Below are 24528 nucleotides of genomic sequence, written 5' to 3'. Positions count from 1 at the left end.
CACACACACACACACACACACACACACACACACACATACACACACACACACACACACACACACACACACACACACACACACACAGTATCCCTTTCAGCAGCCAGTGTATATATTCTTAAGTATATTCAAAACATCTTAATGATAACGTAGTGCATTCTGCCTGTCTGCCCTTCAGTGCTCATACTGTAGGTGACATGGCAAATTTCACACATTCTTTTTGTTGAGACACAAATTCAGCTGCCAGGAAACGTCGTTTGAAACGGAAGACAAAAATAAAATAAAATAAATGCATTCAATAATAGTAAACAAATATGCATGCAAAACATCATTTTAAAATCAAATTGTATCTGACAATGCAGTTATCTTGTGACTTTAAAAAAACTCTTACAGTAAATTCAAACAACACAAGAGAGTCAAGAGACCATATCAAAGCGAACACAACAAAGTATAAGCCCCTAGCTATACTTTGAGTGAAGCACCAGTCATTATATAAATGGAATAAGGTCTCTGTGTGTGTGTTTGTGTGTGTGTGTGTGTGTGTGTGTGTGTGTGTGTGTGTGTGTGTGTGTGTGTGTGCATGTGTGTGTGCATGTGTGTGCGTGTGCGCATGTCTTTGATGCTGAAGAAAGCCTGCTTTCTTCAGATAATAAAACTTGTAACATTTTAGCCTTTGATGTTAATGTTAATTATAATACAATTTATTTTGATATCTCCTTTGCAATGTGGTATGCCCTGGTATGCCCACCCGCCAAGATTACAAGACAATGAGATGCACCTACAGTAGCATGAGTAACAGACTGTTTTGTACAGTCAAATGCCCACAATCATGTGTTTGCGTTGTCCAGATGCTTCCCTCCTGAGATATTGTCTGACTCAGGTATAAATATAAAGGAAGTGAAAGTGTGGAAAGTATCTGAATGTAAAACCAAAAAAGCGATTTATAGTATATACAACGAAAGCATAATTATGTTCTCTCCCAATGTTTCACTGGATTCACAAAGTGCACAATTGCCAACAGTTTTCCCACCAAGTTATCCATCAACTTATGCCGAGTAATTATGGGAGATGAAATCACAAGCTGCTCGAGCCTAATATTATGGTCCATCGTCTTCTCTTAGTCACCTAGTCCCTCAACCGCCTTCTCTGGCTCTCGTTGAATTGCCCATTTACAGTCGTCAGTGCCAGACCTTGATCTCACCACCCCAATCACAAGTGGCTGCAGTGGCAGGCAGCACCGAATGCAGGGACACACACAGGCACGGCTGGCTGTGAGCTTGAAGAGTGTGCAGAACGCGTGCGCTTTGGTAGTCATAGAAGTGGGCAGAGCCGGTGGAGCTTCCTGACGCCAGTAAAGTTCCGTCCAGAGAAAACTCGCACTGCACCGCATATCCCTCTACCTACGTAAGACAAGACTCGATGCATTAGTCATGCCACACAGCTCAACCTCCCACCTATGACCAAAATAGTACTTCCATCAGCATAATCATGGGTATTGTAAAACCAAATTAACTGTGAAATTTAAAGTAGTTTAAAAGAAAGTGCAAGTGCTTAACCTCATTGGCCTATTTCCATAACAATCTGGACAATATTGGTGAGAACCTGTTGTGTACAGCAGGGGTCTGCAATTTTTTTTTTTTGTAGATCAGATGTTTTTGGCACGTTCATGTCCTTTGATCTACAGAATAACCTCTTTTCATTAGATGCTAAAAGCCTAATTTTGCTGATTTACAGATTACAGTGCCCAATGTAGCCTGTCACTAAATAGTTGTTACAGTTGTTTATGACAGAAGAAAACCAATAGCTTTTCCAACCAGTATCCGCTGCATTCCCTGTCTTTTCCTTTTTCTGGAAATATTGCATTTTATTTAGCATGTTTGTTTTGCGCTGGGCGTGACGTCACAGTCTCACAGAGTCCCCGCAGGGGCTATGGATGGATCCCATTCTGTACATACAGCATAAACATACAGTATACTGTATGTTCACAATGCTGTGTGTGGGCTATGTTTGCAATATTTTACATCTGCGTAAGGTATATATATTACTGGCGTAATTCAAGAATTTATTATGGTTGGTGACATGGCTTTATTCTGGGATATCCCTGCCCAAATACAAAGTTATATTATATGGATATTAAAATAAGGGTTCTCGATTTACATGGATTACACCCACACAGACGTACAGAGACTTGGTGCATTTATAGATACTAGAGCAGTGCCCGGGGACTCCACGGAGCCTCTACAGCAGTGCCCGTTTGGCACAGGCGTACTTGGAACAATGCAAGTTGGAAATGCCCCACCCAGATATTGTCTGTGTCCCTTTTATGCCCATATATGGAGTTCTTTGTCAGGCATGCCCAAATATATATTATATGAAGTATATGTAGACGTCAAAATTATGTCAGAACAGGCCAGCTCCATATATGGACCCTGGGCAGGAGCCCTGTCCAGAGCCCGAGCAGAGAGCTTTTTGGGGTGGTTCTGGACAACCGTGGGTCCGACCGACTCGACACCGACCGGTGCACACGATGCGAATTTGAAGTCGGTGGGGCGAACGGTTCTCGAGTTACGTGGATTACACAATACACACAGACAGACACATACTACAAAACAGAGCATCAGCAACAGAGGAGCATAAAGAGGAGAAGCTGGGATGGAGGTGGTTTCGTACAGTGGTTCTCAACCCCCACATGATGTTCGGGGAGACCCCATATAAAAGTGAAGTGACAATAAAAAATGATGTAAAGAAAAAAAAGACCTTTACTGCATCAAAAGTACTCAACAAACTATACTATAAAAACGGGTCAAACATTGGCCAAATTGTCATTTTCACAATATTTATCTAGAGACAAACCAAATGCAACTCCTATCCAAGTGCTTGTCAGGGTGGGGGGGTCCCCGGTTCAAATATTATTATTTTGTGTGGTAGCGGCCCGAAGAGGTTGAGAACCTTTAGCGAAACATGCATATTCTGCAGCAGGAATAGGAAGGATGAAACATTCATGAAGAACGCTCCAAAAAGCCAATGGCAGACTGACTGCTGTCAGTCTGTCAGAGGGTCTTGGCAGGAATCAGCGGGTGACACAAGCATTGACTGCAGTGTCCTGTCAGAATTAACACTGAGCTCTAAATCAGTGGGTCATATTTTTTAGAAGCAGATACTAGTGTACAAGCTCATCATGACACGTCAGGATGCGATGCATTGTGAGCTTATACTGTAGATAGGCTTTTTTCACTACTTTTGCGCAACCATCTTATACGACAAAGCAAGGCGTGAATGGAGGTAGTGTAAAGGATTCTGCCCGACAGCAAGATGCGGCTTGCCTTGGGCTACGACGTTCTCCACTGACCTTGTGTCCTTCATAGCGCCGTCTCTTGTTCATCCTATAGGGCCGCTGGGAGGAGAACATGGCCATGTAGTTGCCATTGGTCTGAGCAACAAAGTACTCCTCAGCTGGGTGGAGGGCAAGGCTGGGACACGTGTACCTCTCCTAGGGGCCAAACCATCATAGTCACACTGTCAAAATGTGTCAACCACTTAAACCCTCTAGACATCTTTCTCTAAATTGGACCAGTGTTGGCTCTGTATCAGCTTTTTTCCATCTACACCAAGGGCTATATCTTGCTCCACCCCTTAACCCTTATCCCTAAACGAATTTGCAATTTTTTACTATTTAAAAAAACCTTTTAAAATAGTTCAAATAGCCGATCTACAAGCTCACCACGTGTTGATGTAGATCGGCTAGTTGAACTATTGTAAAATGTTTTTCAAAATAGTAAAACATGGCATATACGTTTAGGCATAAGAGTGGCACAAGATAGGGCCCCAAATCTCTTTGCCAAAACTACCCAATCCACAAGCTCAAAAGGCGACACAACATGAGGCATTGTGCATAGACTATTATATTGGAAGAGAAGAAGAGTAGCCTATATTAACTGATGTAACAAGCTAACTAAAAAGAAATAAATCTGAACAATTTTTTGTAGATGCAGTACGTGCCATTTCATGGTATACGTTTTTTGGTTTTTAAGTTGATTCTCTTGGTTTAACACATATAGAAAGGTTAAAACCGTTTGTACCATCTGAATGTTATAGTTCTGTTAGGGGTGCTTTGTTTAGGTGATTCTGACAAGAGAATTTCTGAATGGACAGCTAAATGGATGGGTTTGTACTATACACTATACAATATGCAGGTGAATATGGAGGATGTCAATTATATGCACATGCCTGCATATCACATTAATCACAATATCAGTTTAGGTATACCTTGAAACTTTCTCTCCTAATTTGTTTTGTTTGTTAATTGTTTGTAAAGCAAAGGGTATTAAGACCTTTCCTATATACATTTGATGTATTATTATTATTTGGAATAGATAATAATAATAATAATAATGACAAATTGCCCAGTTGATGTTCATCTCATTACACTGGATGGTAACAGGAAATAGAACTACAACTGTTATTTTCAGCTGGTATTCTCAAATATTTCACAAATACATTGGTGGTTGATTTGTAGTGTTAATTATACAATGAGAGATGATACACAATACCCATTCATACATTGGCCAGTCCTAATACAGAGTTCCTTACATGGTAAATCTGGTTGGAGACCTTTGCTGTGGTCTGGTAGTCCCAGCCGATGAGGGTGCGTTCAGCAGAGTCTCTACTGACAGAATCAGTACTGGTAATAAACTCAGCACCTCCTCTGAGGAACAGAATGTCCAAGGTCTGCTGAATCCCTGCTTTGTACTCTTTCACCACCTGGAAATAGGAAATACAAGGCAAATTAACAATGAGCTACACAAAGTCCTTGCAATACAAGACATACTGTAGAACTGCTCGTTGTAGGCTTCAGGCTTTCAGCTTCTGTGTTAGTTTATTTCTTATTTAGAAACAAAAACATCAATTCATTTCTAGATTTGACACATGAAACTGGGTAATGCTACATTATGTTATGTTAGAGTCATGGAGAGGGGGCAATTTTAAATCACTTTAGTAGACCTTTAGTAATCCCGTGGGAGAAATTCCGTTTCAACTTCACACAGCTGATGGCTGCTCAGTTAGTCATGTTGAGCGCTTGCTTACCAGGTGGTCTCTCTGACCGCCAAGCTGTGGCCGCCAAAGACACATTCACATTACTTGTTTAACCAAAGAGAATAGTGCAGATCTAACCGGACAGGAGGTGAAAGAGGAAGATGTTGAAGCATCCAGATCAATGACAGCTGGTCAATAAATTGCTCAACCAAAAAAAGAGCCAATAGTGTTAAGTGATTGCACGAGGGTGTCTTAGACGATACATCTCTGCATGATATACAGTAGGTGGACCAGGACACACATGCTAAATGCATGACCTGGTATGTCAGAGCTGCGTGTGTTTGTGTGTGTGTGACTGTGTGTGTGCGTGCGTGCCTGCGTGCGTGCATACTATGCTGTATTTGTGCAAAAACACCATGTTAATTATGAATTCTTGAAGTGTGTTGTAAACACTGTGATACACTGACAATTTAATTTATTTATGCAAACTGAGCCAGGGGTAGGGCTCGATAAACAATGCTTCTTTCTCCCTGTTCCCTTTTTCGGCATGGACACTGTATTATGTCAAATGGACTTGTGCCTTGGACCTTTGAGATCGTGCCATGTTCTAAATGCACTGATGTACATTACATGTATTTTGTTGTCCAAATGTAATACAAAAATCACACCCGTGTGAACTGAGTGGTGCAACTCCCCTCTATTGGTTCTCTGTATCGTTTCAATTTCAGTTCCTATTGGTTCTCTGTATCGTTCCAATTTGTATCGTTCCAATTTCTTCTCTGTTATCGTTCCAATTTCATTCTCTCTCTCCGTTTCTGGCACAACAGCGCCACTTTTCCCCCTACTGGTACTCTAAACATAGTAACATACAGTAGTAACATAGCAACATATTAACATAGTAACATAGTCCCATTGCTGTTCCTACCACTCAAAATAAACTAAATGTAACTGAATATGCACACATATAAATCCCAGATATTATGATTATTATTGTTATTACAAAAATATGGTAGAGGGTCATGCCAAACGGTGAGGATGCGAAGCCCACAACATGCACACATATAAATCCCAGATATTATGATTATTATTTTAAAAAATTGGTAGAGGGCCATGCCAAACGGTGAGGATGTGAAGCTTACTGTACAACCATTGGCCAAAGGGTGGCGCTATAGCACTCAATTGAAAATGCAAACTTTGACCATGCATACCTCATGAACTGTTTGACCGTCTGCAATGAATCTTCGATACACATATGCGTCTCCTCATGACAGCACTATGACACCTCTCTATGTTATGACATTTCAACCTATTGAAATGTGACAACAGTGGACTGATACGTTGGACATCTTCTTGGTATAAATGTTTGTGCAATTGATGTGATATTATTCAGAGTATCTTGAAACTTTGTGGAGAATATCTCTCTTCTATCTCTTTGCAACTGTAACGCTCTGAATCTGAACTTAAGATAAAAGTAACTTGGATATACTTTAAGTCCTTTGTTTCCGTGTCCAAATTCTTTCAGGCTCTTTAAACTCTATTTTCCATAGAGGTAAAACGATGTTGATGGCCTGCCCCTACTAAAAGCCCCCAAATCTCTTCTCTCTTTAATGTAGGCCAAAGCTTAACTCTGGCCTTAACATAACACAGGGTAACGAACCCCTGCATCCTATATAGAGGCACAATCTCAGGAATCTGTCTGGCATGACTTCACACTAATGGTCTAAGCTTGTGTTTGAAGGAGGGTGAGGGTCCTCTTAGCCCTCATTTCCGAGAGGGGTCATTTCACCCCAGAGTTAAAAATAATAAAGAAAGAAATAAAGCATAAAACCCACAGCTAAGACTGACAGGGCTGCAGGATGCATTTAACAACCTATTTGCTGTGGCCTGGTTCATTCTCTCTCCGAAACCCACATTGACACCTACTGACAGAACCAATCCCTGGTGATTTAAACCTAGCGCCCCCTGGAGCAACAGGGTACACTCTTGGGACACTTCAGGTGAGAGCATTCTAATTCAAAGGTAGTGAATGGGTTTAACAATATAAAGTTTGTTAAAGCTTTTAAATTGGATTCGGATTAACGATTCGGATTCAGAGCAACACAATTCTTAAATTAATTCAAAATGAACAGACTTAGATGAATTCTGCATTGTCTGTGGCTCAATTATAATTTTAATAACATATCATGCTTGTGTCATCAGTTATAGCTGTAGAAGTTGAGTCTATTAAGGAAAACCAATGACATAAAGTCAATGATAATAGGACCCCGCCAGCAAAGAGGTTAATTAGCTCGACCCCGGTGGCTCAACAGACCTACAGGCACTGGCCACAACCACATTGTCGAAGGTTTGACCTCAGGACCTGTGCCACATGTCACCCCCTCTACTCAAAGTACTTCAATGAAAAAGCATGAATGTCTAAATATACATTATATGTTTGACCTTGGAAATCCGAGAGTCCCACGCTTTGACCACTGAACTGTAGCCTCCGCACAGGAACACGTCTGGGTCACTGGGCTGGATGGCAACACACATCACCTTGAACTGGTTGTCCGCCTTGGCTGTATACTGCCCTGTGTATCCACGTACAAAAGACAAACATGACAGAGAGAGAGAGAGAGATCATTCATACAACTTTTCTAGATCTTAATCAAATCCTTGATATCTTGCTCTGTATTGCAATAACAGTGGTAGTAGCTCTACAATCTTTTGAGTGTGGGCAATGTATAGTATAACCCAAACCAGTCAGCACTGTGATACAAAGAACTCCTATCATGTGCAACGCTCACCAAAGTTCAGGTGGGTGTGTCGTGTGTCCCATTTCTATAATGCCTTTATCCATGCACCTACAATGTGCATTCACCCATTCAAACACACATTCACACACCACATGGAGGCAACCATGCAAGGCACCAACCTGCTCATCAGGAGCAGTTAGAGACAAGGACACTTTGACGCATAGCCGTTCCCAGACGGACACTCCTTCCATCCACCCCCACTGCTCGCGTGATGATTTCCCTCCCCACCAGTTCAGCTGCAATACCCAGCTCAACTATGCCATCTCTGATTTCCAACATCCCCTTGAGCCCCCACAGGCAGCTAAGCAATTACCCTACCACTGTTCCATCGCTGCCTGGGGAATATCACTGCTGTTGATACTGCTGTTAAACACATCAACCTGAAACAAACCAGGAGGCCATATCATATGCACTCTATATGTATGAGTCTGTGCATTGTGTGTGTATGATGCACATGAAACTGATTTTTATATATGGTACATGCTGCTATTTGTGTTATGGTGGATATGTTTTCCACCTGCAGAAGAAGCGTTTCTACCCTCTGTAGTGCCATCTATCCATTACAAATGTTGATCATGCAACTTACGGTATGTATAGTCTTTGTACATTTGATTTGATTGTACCTTCCTGTTATTTGACTTGATGTTTTCAGTGTTTTGGGCTGACCAGGCTTTTGCCATCCAAGCATCCAGGCTATGGAACGCCGTACCCATGGCAATCAAAAAAGCCAATTCTGTGTCATCATTTAAGTCACTTCACATATATGAGTTTTCAAACTCATATGTGACTCTTTTTGATACAGAGACAGTCATGGCAGCAAGACAAACTGTTCAGGAGAGGAGAAAAACTGATCTTTTCATGTTTTAGCCAAAATGAGTTAATAGCACAGGCAGACTCTTCACATACTAGAGCATGTCTGAAATAAATGTCAGAGCTGAAATGGACATCGAAGAGGAAGGACGGGTGGGGAGGATCAACATATGGAATGTCAGAACAAGTCAGCTCCATATATGGAGATCTAAGGGTTTGAGGTCAGATGTAGAGTTGCTGGCCGGCTCCATATGCAGGTCTAGGTGATGATCCAGTCGTCTCCATGTATGGCAGGGTTTGATGAGGTCAGTGTCGTGATCTTTATATATGGAGACGGCCATATAAGGAGCGTGTCACAAGGTGTGACGGACGGACGGACGGACGGACGGACGGACGGACGGATGGACTAGACTGACTAGTTTTAGCGTGACTGACAGGTTTTGCAGATTTTCATAGTAATCTGAGACCTACAGTCGCAATAATGCTGAATTTCTTCACTATGTTTTCAAAACGTATTAGCCATCTAGTATAAACCTTTAGTGTGAGAGTAACATTAGAATAATATTAAATGGCTAAAGGAAGGTATTCAATTAAGAACTAAATTGGTTCCAGATTTATTGGAAATTAATTAATTTAGATATGTTGTGTATACTCTATAGTCTATACAGTCAAGAAGATTAAATGGGCTCAAAATTAAAATTATGTTGTCCCCTCAGCAGATTTTGCTGAAACCATTCGTTCAGTCTAATATATGAGTGTTTTGCTATGACCCAATCCACTAGTGTCAAGAATGTGTGGCTATGATCAATACATTTAATTAGTTGTGTTTCTAAATCAAATGAGCCATCATATTTTGTGATTTGTAAATGAAAGATTTGTTTAGCTGAGCTAAATTACAGCCACAAAAACCAATGCCTACATATCAGGGTCAACGGCAAATAAGGGATTTCTTATTTTACAGTAAATACATTGACATGAAGAAAATGATCAAGAGAGGCTAAAAGGAAAAGCCTGTCATTTACACAATTGATGTACAGGTCATGCAATCCAAGCAGCACAGTAAACAAAAAAAGGGGGATATTTAGTCGCGACCCATAAAAATGGGTCCGCGACCGCGACCCACAAATGGGTCCTGGCCCACTGTTTGGGAAACACTGATAGGACATACCCAGGCACATTGTCAAAACGAGATACTTTTTAGAAAATATCATTGATGAAAGATGAAGAAAAATAAAAGTGAAGTGAACTTCATTGTTTTGGCTAGGGGCCATGAGTCAGCTTAACCTAAATCAATGCAGAGAATGTTGTGCTTCAAAAATGAAACAAAAACATTGAGGGGCTTGAATATAATTATGTCTGAAAGCGTGCAAGAAAAAATTGGTTCCCTGGGAAATGATGAAGGCGGTTACGTAAGGGTCTGGCTAGGCACTAAACCAGACTAAAAAGCAGCAGCTCTGTAGCCTGGTAAAGCATCCTGGTCGGGTCACATTCATTCTCACGTGTCTTCTGACACAGCAGCTTTGATGGCTATAATGGATAGAATAGACTCAATAGAGGGTATGCACGTGACATCATCATCATACCCGGTTATGCGGGAACACCTACTGAGTGGCAAAAAACTACTTTCTTGCCTTGACAACCTATACATTTGACAACCTATACATCCAACCAGAAAAGTACTTTCTGATTGCATTAAACAACATTAAACTCACTTTGCCACTCGATTTGCCATTCACTTTATGCATGCGCATACACCCTCTATACATTATAGGTCCAGTAGCTCCTCATTCGTTAATCTACAAACAACAGATTAGCCAACAAAACTAAGAAAAAGCGATTTCTAAAAGGGATTTTTTATAAAATAATTATAATTTATATACTGTATATGGTAGGCTAGTGCAATTTATGTAGTATATAGTAAAGCAATAAAACTAAAAAGAAGAGTTGAAATCAACGTCAACTTTTAGAAAGGAGAATGAATCCCAGCGAACTAGAAAAAGTGTGCATCGGGGCACAGGTCTCCACCAGGCCAGGTCAGGTTGTGGCCTCCTGGTGGCGCTATAATAGGCCAATGTGAAAAGGGTGCCATTTGTTCTTACACCATTGATGGCAATTGGATGATTTGAGGCATTTTGTTCCAAAAATATGTTTTGCAAACATCCACCTGTTGGTGGCGCTATAACAGGCCAATGTGAAAAGGGTGGGATATATTCCTCAGCCTAGTAGGAAAGTCTGTGAAAGATCTCACGTAAATTGCATGCTTCGTTCAACTTTGAAAGCCAATGTTAGCCAATTAGGATGGAATATGAAATATCGGACAGATCCATCTTGAACACAGGACTATAGATATAGTGATTTTTGGACAGAATCTGGAGGAATAATATCCAAAAATGTGCTTTTCAAAAGTTGGCCTCCTGGTGGCGCTATAAAAGGCCGTTCGTTGGCATCCAGGGAGTGCGTGTGTCAAATTTGGCATCGACCGGGTTAACGGTGCCGGCGGAGATTAGCTGTTCACAGACGGACGGACGGATGGATGGACACACGGACGGACAGACGGACGAACAGCAAAACATACTCTCTCCCCATGCCTTCGGCCTGGTGGAGACAATAAACCGCAGGAAAAGTGGACTTTCTTTCATTTCATTTCATGGTAAAGCTGGCTGTCTCCTCAATTCAATCACATTGATCCAAAGTTTGAACAGGATATTTCTTTTGGCCAGTGATTGTCTGGCAGGAAGCGCTCCCGTTTAATTGGCTTACCCGTGGCGATACCCACATGAGGAGCTGTCTTCTAGATTTAAAGCTCATGGTTGGATAAGAACATGAGAAATCAAATTCTTCAGCATAAAATAATGAGGCCTTCTGATGCACGTTTTAATTAAGCAACTTTAATTAGCTTGCCTGAGAAGGCAGATAAAGGGAATCCTGGCAATCTTACTATAGATCCCTCTGTATTTCTGTAAAATAACTGAGTGATCCTCTTGTACCACTGGCATTGATAAGCGTAGAACATTATGGATGACAACCCCCAGAGCAGTGGAAAATGGGGCTCATCAAATACATATTCTGCTTCCTAACAGAATCTATCAAAATCAAGGCAGTTTGATCTGGATGTGGTACTGTGGCTGCACACAGGCTAAGGTTGGACATACAGTACATTTGTTCTCCAAAGTAATGGCAGGTAAACCAGCATGCAAATCCCACCAGTGTTCTTATGATTTGTGTTGTTGACTGTTGTTGCATTCTTGATTTCATGTGTTGGCTGGGAGCCTGGGCACAAGCATTTGTATAACTGGAATGACATCAACACTACAACATTACCCACACACTAGCAGTTTGCACAGTACATATGAACTTCCTCAAGCATGTAACTGGAATGACAAATCTTATGGTGTGTCCTTCCACTCGGTAAATGTTATGAAACTATTAAACGCATGCACGAATAGTACAATCTGAGAGTGAACTGAAGACTCAGGATTTGTAGTGGGTCTGCTGATCAAAACTAAAAACATATATGTATATGTTTTGAGGGACCTTTAATACAGTATATTCTCTCACACATTGTATCGTGTGCTGGCCATGAATACATGAATATCCGGCTACTTGTTTGGCAGGTTTCTATTCAAACATATTGTATATAAATATTAAATATAAATATCACAGCACAGCCACATCAATTGTGCATGCGGTGCTGAGAAGAAGCATATCCGCTTTCAATCCACTCCCATGTTAATCTGCCGCCATCCGATTGTGGTTGTTGCTGCTAGTGTTGCAGCAGTAGTGCAGAAGTTATCGTCCAGTGTTATCTCCTTTGGCAGTAGTACAAAACTATTACACAATGTTGGCGTTAAAGAGATTAATTGTAAGACTATTTTCTTATATGCATACTACCAACTACAATGCAACTTTCACAAGTTGGTATTGGTAGTTTGGTACATGGTTTGGTACATGGTTTAAACAGAAAAGATTATAAATAACTAGACCCATTTGATCCTGCAGTGTCTTGCTCAGGGATGCTTCAACACATTGCCAGGGCCCGGAGTCGGACCGGGTTCCTTCTGCTTCCCAGGCCAGCTCTCTGCCAATTCATCTACTCTATAGGACTGCCCAAAAGATGTCAGTGCTGCTTTGTTTTTGGATGATGTAATTGACTTTTATTGGCAAATTAATTTTGTTTTTGGATATTTGCTGAAAAACAGTGTGGGACAGCAAAAAGGTAAATCCTCTCTATATAATTTTTAAAGATCTGTCTCCAATGAAAATGTTAACACGCAAGCCTTTTCTCATACTGGCACCTTCCTTGTTTACTACTGGATTTTGGTCTGACTCCAACATCCAACATCGTACACATGGAGGAGGGTGCTGTAGCCTGCAGGGACCAGGGTAGGAGACTCAAGGCCTGTCATCTACACATGATGCACAGAGAAAACGAAAACAAACACACACACACACACACACACACACACACACACACACACACACACACACACACACACACACACACACACACACACACACACACACACACACACACACACACACACACACACACACACACACACACACACACACACACACACACACACACACACACACACACACACACACACACACACACACACCAGCCTGGGGGGATGGGGCCATGTTTTTGTATGCCAACTTCTGACAATCATTTTGGCTACGGCTGGCTTAGAAACCTGTGCAACAGATGCCACTTCAAACTAATGCCCTTCAGATCAAATTCATTTATTCCACTCCCCAGCTCTCTTGCTCCCTCTCTCTGCATGCATTCTGCCTCTCTCTATCAATTTCTCTCACTTGCAATCTTTCTCATCATCTACCTTTCCTTGCCCCGTTCTCTATCAGCATATCCTTTCTCTCACTACAGATTGCTATTCAGCAGTGACAGCCTGTCTGCAGGACAATGCAACTGGATAAAGGACTCTACAAATTAAACTGGACACATGAACTACTGTAGATGGAGAAAACACTTAAGATGGCCGGGTGAAAAGGGAGATGATGGCATGCTTGGGCTTCCCTGTAAAATAATTTCCCCTTATGTATTCTGCGGTGGAAGAAGGGGTCAAGGGCCAGGGTCCGGCGTAACAGGGTTAACAGAACGCAATCAGCTCTTACTGATTATTAACCACTCATGCCTTTTTTTTAATTACTTTGTCATGCAATGGCAGAGCTTTTAGATTTGCTATTTTTGCATGATGTTTGGACAGGAGTAATACCAAAAAAGTTGTTTTGCAAATAATGGCAGCTCGGTGGCCTAGTGGGAATGTGCGTGGAAAGTTTCACGGCAATCGGACGCTGCGTTTCAGATTTTTCAAAACGAGACACTCACAGTGAGCACAGGTTTCCGCTAGGTTATTGTGGCCTCCTGGTGGTGGTATAATAGGCCAATTGTGAAAAAGGGTGGCATCTTCTTCTGCCTTTCACGGCATGATTTTGTGCATTTTGTGCAAAGAATAGCCTATGTTTTGCAAAAATCACCCTGCTGTTGTAGCCATAACAGGCCAATGTGAAAAGGGTGGCATTTCTTCCTCGGCCTAGTGGGAATATGCATGCAAAGTTTCACAAAAATCTCCCATGATTTGCCACTCCTTGTGGCACTATAACCCACCGATCTGAAAAACTCGGGGCAGAGTTTGTGCTGAGATTAGCTGCTCACAGACAGACGGACGATTTACAATCTACGAGGTTGTTGACGTGCTAATTTCGCTATTGACATACAGGTTAATCAAAAACATTTTGCACACCGGGCTGTAGATTTATGACAGATGTGTTCGTAGCACATACAATGAATTTCTTTTTGAGCGGTGCCTCCACTCCATTACTCCATTACTCAGCTATGTGTGTCAGCTATGTATTCTGCTTTGGCAATGTAAACGTATGTTTTCTCATGCCAATAAAGCCCTTTGAATTGAATTTAATTGAATTGTGTGTCTGTATGCGTACGTGTATGTATGTGTGTGTACGTAGGTGTCCAAGCACGGAACGCTGCAACACGGTAACTCTGTCACTTCTCCACCGTTTCGGACGCGGGAAGGCTCGTCGGAACCGAGCTGCCCACCTGGCCGCGTTCCTGGGGGTCTGGATGTTCCGGGGACCCCCACACGGTACTCACTTCACACAGGTGTGATCTTTATCTGCACACTGTCTAAATTATTACATTCAGTAAATGAATGCTCGTAAATTAAAGTTGGATTCAAAAGAAAATGACTCGTTGCAGAATGTGGACCAAGACCAAACTAAACATTTGTTTGTTTGTGGTTTGTGACCTGGTCTAAGGTCATGCTGAGTGCTCCTGTGGTGATATATCTAGTATTGATCCCCTTCGCAGAGCTGCCTATGTGTTTAATAGGTCGCCCAAGCTATTATCCGTAAGGCTTTATTGGCAGAATCGACAGGCGTGCCGAGAGGGGAAGTGCAAACTGCAGCAAGTCATCATGGGAATACGGTGAGCAAAGAGATGGGGTGGACACCATGGGCGATGCAAAACAAAGTCTATGAATGCTGGATAATTCTGTTTGCCATTTGCTATAGCCTAATAGAGATCATACACAGTGACATAAAAGGTGATTCATATAAAACATATTGTAATAAAAGACTGAGGCGATATTCTGCAAGTGGAGAGTAGGAAACAGCTAAACCTGCCTCTTATATTTGTACCATTCAGGCATGGTCTATTGAATTGTTGTGAATACTAATTCTCAATATTTCAATCATCTTGATATCAGCCAATTCTACAAATTTCTTCTATCCTAACAGTTTTCTGGAAAACGTACATCAAGAAGCCCCAATGTATTTGGCCGAGGACCCCCATCTCCAAATATTTTTTTCCAGGGACCCCAAGAAGCAAGGATTTGAGTTAAGGTTTTTCGCTTTAAGAAAATAAAGATTTGCACAAATGTTCAACATTTATAATAGTAGATCTGTTATTTTTGAATAGCCAAAGTATATAGGAATAGGAAATAAGTTAATTTCGATTAAAATTCAAGGTCAGTTGACAGATTGCATTGATATTATAGACAGATTGTCTGTTTCATTCTGGTGTCAAGGTGAATTCATTGATTTCTTGAAAATGTTACACAAAGCCTTGTATGCTCAGTCAAGAAGGGCCAACAAAACACAATGAGCTGCTGGATACACTTCATTACTGTCAAAATAAAAGTGTTTTCAGGAAGTTTTTTCTTGTTGATATCTTTTAGAGTTACACAAAATGTTTCTAAATGGTTTCCTCCTAGGACAGCAGCAATTTACTGGGGAGAAAGCATATTTATAAGGTGTTGTAATCACTTGCATCCCTATTTTGGGCATGTCGTTATACTGTAAGATAATCATTTATTGTCACCACCAGGGGGAGAGAGTATGTTTTGCACTCCGTCCGTCCGTCCGTCCGTCCGTCCGTCCGTCCGTCCGTCCGTCCGTCCGTCCGTGTGTGTGTGCGTGCGTCGTTAACCCGGTCGATGCCAAATTTTGCACACACACTCCCTAGATGCCAACGATGAACCTCTGCCCCAAATGTCCCAGAACGGCCTGTTATAGCACCACCAGGAGGCCGACTTTTGATATTACACCTCCAGATTAGCAGATTATAGCAGATCAACTAACTTTACAGTTTACATGATGACAGGAAGCCATCATATCCTCTCCAGATCTACCATTTCCACTATTTCAGAACATGAACATTTTCCAGACAAATTCATACAGATGAATGGAAAAGATTATGACGATCAAGGCAAAGAAAAGAAAATGTGATTACCGGTATCTTAAATAATTGCCATCAAGCGATTATGTCCTACTCCTAATTGTGACAACCTTGCCTAGTAAACAGATCTGCAAACAGCACTCACCTGTCTCCACATCTATAATCATGGCGGTGTTGTCGAAGGAGCCAGTGAGGATGCGTCTCCCGCAGGGGGTCCAACAGGCATCGCGAATTGCTCCTGCATGGCAGGTGTAAACCTTCAGGCACTGGCCACTCTCCACTCCATCCCACACCTGCAACAATCAAGTATATGTGTGCATCAGGCCATATTTAAGTTCAAGGCATAGGGCAATACACAGTAAAATCTAGTGCACGCACACCATACAAGCATGCACTCCAAAGTACATAAACAAATGCATGTAATACAAACTGTATTCTCAACAACATATAACATTATCAATAGATTCACATTAGAACATAGAAATTACTTTATGCAATATAGTATGTATAAAAGTTATATTTTGTATTTATTTATTTAATTTTTTACATTACTTGGCTCCCTGCCATTCTACGGTTGCTGTACACATTCGGCCTATGACCCACAGTTTGTCCACTACTGCCCTGGACGATAAAAAAACACAGGAGGATGCAAAGAGAAGATGTCAGACTATTCTAACACTGCATTCCTGTCTACACAGGTGGGGGGAGGGGGAAAAAACACCTGAAAACCATTAAGGAAGTTACAGTACGGCTACAAGAAGCAACCTACGGCTGTAATAAGCAACCTACGGTTGCAATAAACAACCTACGGATATAATAAGCAACTTACGGCTGCAATAAGCAACCCACGGTTGCAATAAGTAACCCACGGCTGCAATAAGCAACCTACGGCTGCAATAAGTAACCTACGGCTGCAATAAATAACCTACGACTGCCATAAGCAACTTACGGTTGTAATAAGCAACCAATGGCTTCAATAAGCAACACAGGGCTACAATAAGCTACCTACGGCTGTAATAAGCAACCGACGGCGGTAATAAGCAAGCTACGGCTGTAATAAGAAACCTACGGCTGTAATCTACGGCTGTAATAAGCAACCTACGGATACAATAAGCAACCTACGGCTGTAATAAACAACCTACAGATACAATAAGCAACCTACGGCTGCCATAAGCAATGCACGGCAGCAATAATCTACCCACGGTTACAGTACATACTTTTTCTGTTATGCTGTGCAATGCTGTCTCTGCTGCTCTATCCTCCAGCACTGACAATCTCTTTCTATTCTCAATGCCAGAAGGTTACTGATCTCGCTGTTTGTCTGTCTGTCTGTCTCAGTCTTTACTTTTTAATAGGAAGATACTATATACAGCTCCTTCTCAAAGAAATTGAATATTGTGCAAAAGTTTTTTTTCTTCCGTAATTCAAAAAGTGAAACTTTCATATATTCTCAATTAACGCATACAGTATTTAAAATCAGTTTTTGTTTTAATCTTGAAGATTATGGTATACAGCAAATAATCATATCTCAAAATATTATAATATGTTACGAGACCAAAAAACGTATTATCCTTATAAAAAATTATTATCCAGAAATGCCGACCATCTGAAAAGTATATTAATGTAGTATGCAGTCAATACTTGGCCTGGGCTACTTTTGAACTAATTATTTCATCAATTGAGCGTGGCATGGAGGTGATCAGCCTGTGGCACTGTTGAGGTGTTAAGGAAGCTATGATTTTCTTTGTGGTCTCATAAAAATATTCTAATATTTTGAGATTTTCATGAGCTGTATGCCATCATCATCAAGATAAAAACAAAAAAATGGTTTTAAAGAATTCACTGTATGCACAATTCATTGAGAATATATGAAAGTTTCACTTTTTGAATTATATTACAGAAGATAATATATTGCACAATATTCAAATTTTTGAGAAGGAGCTGTATATGAGAATATACAATCTAGGTTTTATATTGTAATGAAATTAAATGACTCTGTGAACTGGACATTTCTTTTTCATTAAAAATAAAATGACAAAAAGCCCTTTCTAATTTACTTCCTCAAGCTAATTACCTTTGTGGATCCCCATAAATCAATTTCAAGATGAGAGGAATAGCATACTGATTTTGAAATGGATTTCTCTGATCTATGACATGAAGTGTCAGAAAAGCCCCTGGTTCTCTGTTAATAACAATAACATAACCTGGCTATCCAGTTACACCAACCCAAATTGAAAATGTGTTTTTATGATGAGAAGAAAGCTGACAGAGTTTATACTAATTATATTTTCCATTGTTTCCCCCCCATTGAAATAATGACATAAATATGGATGGAAAACAGGATTTGAATAAATCAGCAGTAGTGTATTTGTACTTAAATTTGTAAGAAAGTTGTAAACTGCTGTTGACAAGCATGATGTTACTGTAATAACAATATAGAACTACAGTAGGTCAAACCTAATCAGAATTCAGAAATTTAAGCTTCATTTTATCCGAGCCTGAAATTGACCTACACTGTACTTCCACTTCAGCCACTGTTGTTAAATTAACCAATTGTCAATTTACAGCTTTGGCCATATCATACATGCATATCATACATAAAATATGACATTTTCTTAACAGCATAGTGTTTAGACTTTGCCTTTGTTTACATTCCCCCCAAAGTCATAAAAACATTATTGAAGTTACCTGAATAATTGAGTCAATGTTGGCTAAGCACATCATTACACCTATGTTTTAATTTAATTTGTAAATGTATACCTTTTTTTTATGGGCTATTTTAGTTTAGACTTCTCTGGATTGTGTTGGGATTAAGTTTCAAGTGTCTGTAAATTGAATTTCATACTGTGCTGAAATGAATGGGAACCAGTGACGACCTCCAAAATCAAACAAATTACGGAATAGTTTTGAACATGAACAGTCATGTCAAGTACACTGTGACTTGTAGTCAATGTGATAAACATACCAGACCACCAGTATGGAGTATGGACTTGAATTAAACAGTTATTGTAGGGCTAACTAACCAGGAGATTCTATGGAAGACAAGACCAAACAGAGGGGGTCAGTTTAGTACCCATTTAGCTACACTTTTACACTAGTGATGAAAGGTTTCTTTGTTTGCCCAGTGTCACATGATGACCCACATAAGAACATTGTGGATGTAATATGCAATATTGTATCTAACTATACATATACTATACTATCTATAAATACATTTGTAAAAAAATCTCTCTCTCATATTACTGAGGACAACTCAGAGTGAAACAGCATTTGGGAACCCTGCAGCAGAAAGGGAGGGAGGGGGAGAGAGACCTATCAATCTGCAGCTTTTTACAAAACGGAATCCCAGAGATGCCTTCACGGAGAGGGGGAAGTAACTGACAGACTGAGCATATTTTAGAGGAACACTTTCAATTAAAATATGACGACGATGATTAAATACATTATGACTTCTCATGTTTAGGTGCCTACCGTATGTCTAGAGGTGATCTGTCCTGCTATCTGATTAGTGTCTTATGTTGTCGGTGGAAAAATTGAAAAATCTATAAATTATGTATTGGATATATGGGAAACACTCTGTCGCCCTCGCTTTTTAAGCTGCTGTTAATCTGCTCTTGAGCAAGGCACACCTGCAGTAGCTCCAGTAGAGCAGCACAGTGTAGTTATTTTTGGACTGCTCCCAAGTGTATGGATTGATAATTGTGTGAGGGTGTGAAGCAAGGTGTTGCTGAAAAACAGCAACATGCATGCTGCTCAGTCAACGTAACAGGAATAGCATATTTATGAGACATATGATGTCTCGCATAGGGAAACACTGCCATCTCAAGGTAGCAGGAAAACATGGTAGGCAGTAAAGTAAAATGCATTGAAGCGGATGTGCGTGAGTCTTTACTTTGTTGAGTTAAAAAAAAGTATAAGCCTCACAAAATATTGGACAAAACATAGGCTACTAGACGACAAATAGGCATGCTGTTTGAGCTATGTCCATAGGCTGTATTGAGTGAAACAGTTAATGGTGCGCAGCGTAGGCACCTCATTAAAGGCGCGCGCAATCACGCTAATCCCATACAATACATAAACAATGCACTGAAGAAAATGAGTGCTTGTTTTCTTGCGTCCCTTTTAATTTCACCGGCCACTTAACACACATGCAGAGCATGTCCCTGCTGATGACTCTATGGGTAATCTGCTTCTTAATGACTCATGGTAATTAAAACTAAATTGGTATTCATGTTATCAACTTAAAACCGGTGCAGTACACCTGCTGTAGCCATGGTGACAACAGCAGCAAACAGGCTGGAATAATAATAGCCTTAACTTCATGTGAGGGAGGAACTGACAGAATGCTCAGGGGATGTGGGAGTCTGTTCAGGTAGAAAGAGAAAAAACATACATACCAAACTGCTATGACTCTCTGTGCGTTTTAAGTTTAGGTTAAAAATCTACTTTTTCAATTAAACAAAAAATTCACATAATCTTTCACTGGTATAATGTTCTCGATAACCATTCCGCTTCTCTAAATACTGTTTTTAGTGAAGTCGCCATTATCCAGGCGGCCTCGACATGAAGACGTCACTCATTCAAAGGCACTGCATAAGCTAAAGGACCAATGCATTCTTTATTGAGAAGAGATGGATGCATTTCAAAATATAGGTGGACATTTTCTTTTTGCATTTTTTAATTGGTCAGGAAAAAAACACCTGGTAGGGTGCTTGAGACGAAGTGAATATCCAACATAGAAATTCATGACAGATACACTCTCCCCAGTCTCTGCCATCTGCTGAGAGAGCTTTTCAGGTGCCAGAGGAGATGGCTGTCTTGCTGCTACACCAAAATTCCTGAATGTTTATGCAAATCACCTCATGAATATTTAAATGATTAATTATTCAGACACCTGAATAATGAGCCTATGAATACTTGGCACTCGGAGGTGGTGTTGTGCAATTTCCGATCCGGAGTAGAAATATTTAGTTGTCTGCAGGCATCTGCATCACTTGACCTTTACAGTAGGGAAATTAAGGCTTGTTTGTACCTACAGTAGTGTGAGGTAGGATAAAAGAGGGGGAGGTAAAGCAGAGACATATAGGAGAGATGGAAAGCCCCATGGGTCTTGACATACATTCAACTGACAGTGATAGATAAGGTTCTAAAGAAAGTCACTGGTGGTACATTTATATACGGTAAGGCAGCAGAGCAGATATCAGCTGTTTATCACATATATCCAGTCTTTATTTCCCCTGGGTCAGCAGACAAAAAAAAAGTAGAGAGGGTAATATCTGATAACCTTTTGGGTTGATAACATGTACTCCCAAGGGTTCATACTGGAGCTGACCAATCGGTGCAAGACAAGTATAGGCTATACATTTGGCACACCACAGACCACACGCTGAACTGTCACCCAGAGTGACTTCGCTGTGGTTGCAGTGTCGAACAAACTGGAAATTACGTGATATTTCCAACCCCATGTGAGTGATGAATCAATGTGTCCAAATTTAGAATTTTGAACATGGGCCACTTATACTGAATGGCAGTCATAGTGACCAACCACTTTCACCTCCTTGATGCACACATCTGGGTGATGAATCGATCACATTTCTTATTCTTGCATGTGTATTGTGTACTGATCTCTACAGCCACAATTTCGATTTTCTTTTATAAAGGGTTGAATCTAAAGTTGCGACACTTGACAGCCCATTCATCCAAACAGAAAAATCAGATCTGCTTGTATTAAACAACGGTAAACTCACCAACATTGCAGGTGTACGGAAAAATCTGCAAAGCGTTTGTTTCCAAAAAATCCACCGTAGACAGTATTATGATGAGCTACTTTCTGCTAAGAATTTCTGTGATGTGATATTTGTTTCTAAGTGTTAGACTTACCGTGCTCGGACATACAGACACAGAGAGAGTCATACAGTACATACACACACATAGCTGCTTAATGGAGCGAAGGCAGCACTCAAAGATTATCAACTGCAAAGAATGTTTTGGCAGAAATTAGCTCAACATGTCTACGGTGGGGACAGGAGTGGCTCAGGGGGGTAGCGTGGCCGGTATATAGGGCTCCCTCAGAGTTAGTGTCAAAGTGTCTGTGAGCAAGACACTGAACCCCAAATTGCATCCGATGTGCAAGTTGCTGCCTTGCATGGTTTCACAATCTATGTGAAGCACTTCAGATAAATGCACCATTTACCATTTATGGTGGACTTAATAATAATAATTCAAGCTTTCCTTACAGCTGTGAGTTTAGCGTTAATACAAGCAGATCTGAGTTTTCTGTTTGAATGAATGGGATGTCAATGGCTGGTGTTGCAACTCTAGATTCAACCCATTATAAAATAAAATCTAGTGCTGCAAATTGCGGCTATGGTCTCTAGTAGCCGCAGTTTGCAACTCTAAAGGTCAACTCTAAATGAATCTAGAGTTAAAATACCCTCCATTGACTCCACATTCAACCAATTTGCTTTTGCGATCTGCTTGTATTAAACGACGTTAAACTCACAAATATTGCAGCTCTAGGCCAAGCTTGAATTATCTTCTTTCAATCTGCCAAGCTTTTGTTTCATAAAAATCCACCGTAGACAGGAGCTAATTTCTGTCAAGAAATTCTGTGCAGGTGATTCTTTTTCTAAGTTTTGGAGTTTGGAAGCACTACTGATATAGGGTACTGATAGACGTCATTACCTTGGCAGTCTTGTCCATGGAGGCAGACAGTAGTAGGTGGCTCAGAGGAGGAACTGGACACCACTGCACCGTGTTGACGGGCCCCTGGTGCCCTGCCAGGCTCATCAAAAGTCTTCTGGGAATCTCTGCTCTGCCAGGTGTGCCAACCAGGTATGGTTTCACCGTCTCAGATGCGTCAGACCACATTCGAACAGATTGAGCCATTGGAACATTATCTTCTGGGGGCTTTGGGTTCACGTTTTGTGCAAGAGTTGCAAGTCTCTGTTTCTTTGGAATGTATGGTCTAAACCCTGGTGGGATGGTGTGATGTCTTTTTGTTGCGCTCGTTCCCACGTAGCTGGACAGTTGTGGTGCTTGAGGACAGATTTGTTGTGACGAGAACTTTTCTAGGGTGTCTGACGCACGTGGTACTTTCTTGCTTACAAAGTATTGTTTTTCTCTGTCAAAATGGCCCTGCTGCTGTAAATGTATACTCGTTAATGAAGAAAGACTTTTTTCTACATATGAGGTAGCCTTAGGAATGTCATTATGTTTGTGATGTTCCACTGCATTGTCATTGTCAAATTGGCCCTTTTCAAGTGGAATGGTGAAAGGACTGGGCAGTAGTCCATAGGAGAACCCAACTTCCTGATTTAAAGAGTCATCTTCTGAATCTGAATCATCATAAGCCACTAAAGATGCCATATTATCCTGTTTGTGGAAACCCTAGGGGAAAAGGACAGGAGACACAACAGGTGAGATGTTACTTCATTAGATACCCAATAGTGCCATCTGATGGTTGCTTGGTGTGTTACACATGGTTAACACTCGGGGGCTGATTTCTACTGTACATTATTTATAATAGAAGTAGGCATATATACACCAAATACAAAACCGAAATTACTATGGTGTTGTATGGGCTAACCAATCACTAGCCGCATGCCCTGAGCGACAGTCCAACGGAAACATCGCAAAAACGCAACGCAAAAATCAGCATGGCTAAATAAATAACAGCCTGAGAGAAAGGTACTTTCACGTTTCACATGTTTAAAATTGTTGCGGCAATTGTTATAAAAGCTGCACTATATGCATATCTGTGGCTGTGCACATGAATAGTTAGGGAAGATGTTCAACAAATATACCTCAGTGTTTAGACCTGCCCTCAATGCCCTGCAACTGCAAGCGACCAGCGGCAGCATAACATGAACAAGTAGCAACGATGAAAGCTAGTTGCGAAGTTCGAACCAGCTACTTTCAAAATAAAATGTAAGTTTCGTCTTGCTAGCTGTCTGCCCAGTGCATAGATGTGGTCCGGTGTCCATGCGTGCGTATAAACAACTTTGATTCTGAAATGAAGGCACTGTCTAGTGAGCTAATCTAGTGAGCTAATTTAAGGCTTCCGGTGGACGATCTCTTCAAAATAAGAGTATCTCTAGAGTATTGAAAAAAAGTTTAATTTGCACATTAAAACTACAAATTAAGCATTTAAATGATGCTATAAGACACACATTA

The 24528-nt window shown here is 40.8% G+C and overlaps 1 protein-coding gene across 1 annotated transcript; it reads right to left on the bottom strand.

Moving 5' to 3' along the window:
* Nucleotides 1–688: 688 nt before the first annotated feature.
* On the bottom strand, nucleotides 689–24201 carry wdr25 (WD repeat domain 25). The gene is made up of 7 exons (XM_080783050.1): nucleotides 24159–24201; nucleotides 23038–23742; nucleotides 16499–16646; nucleotides 7471–7601; nucleotides 4588–4758; nucleotides 3347–3487; nucleotides 689–1397 (listed from the first exon to the last, which is right to left on the bottom strand). The coding sequence occupies exons 2-7, from the start codon at nucleotides 23719–23721 to the stop codon at nucleotides 1176–1178; spliced, it is 1497 nt and encodes a 498-aa protein (XP_080639176.1). The 5' UTR covers nucleotides 23722–23742; nucleotides 24159–24201; the 3' UTR covers nucleotides 689–1175.
* Between the last annotated feature and the right edge of the window lie 327 nt (nucleotides 24202–24528).

This window comes from Protomyctophum bolini (assembly GCF_963924005.1).
Source record: "Protomyctophum bolini genome assembly, chromosome: 15".
Classification (NCBI taxonomy): domain Eukaryota; kingdom Metazoa; phylum Chordata; class Actinopteri; order Myctophiformes; family Myctophidae; genus Protomyctophum; species Protomyctophum bolini.
The sequence above is the reverse complement of the archived record's forward strand: the minus strand, read 5'-3'. Positions and strand labels throughout refer to the sequence as shown.

Bases quoted from the DNA above. Each gene is read 5' to 3' on its own strand.
- wdr25 (XM_080783050.1), bottom strand. From the start codon at position 23,721: ATGGCATCTTTAGTGGCTTATGATGATTCAGATTCAGAAGATGACTCT. The intron at 4,759-7,470 runs GTCAAACATATA...TCCTATTTCCAG, and splicing joins GGGACTCTCGGATTTCCAAG to GTGGTGAAAGAGTACAAAGC. The intron at 3,488-4,587 runs GTAAGGAACTCT...TTTGGCCCCTAG, and splicing joins TCTCCAACCAGATTTACCAT to GAGAGGTACACGTGTCCCAG.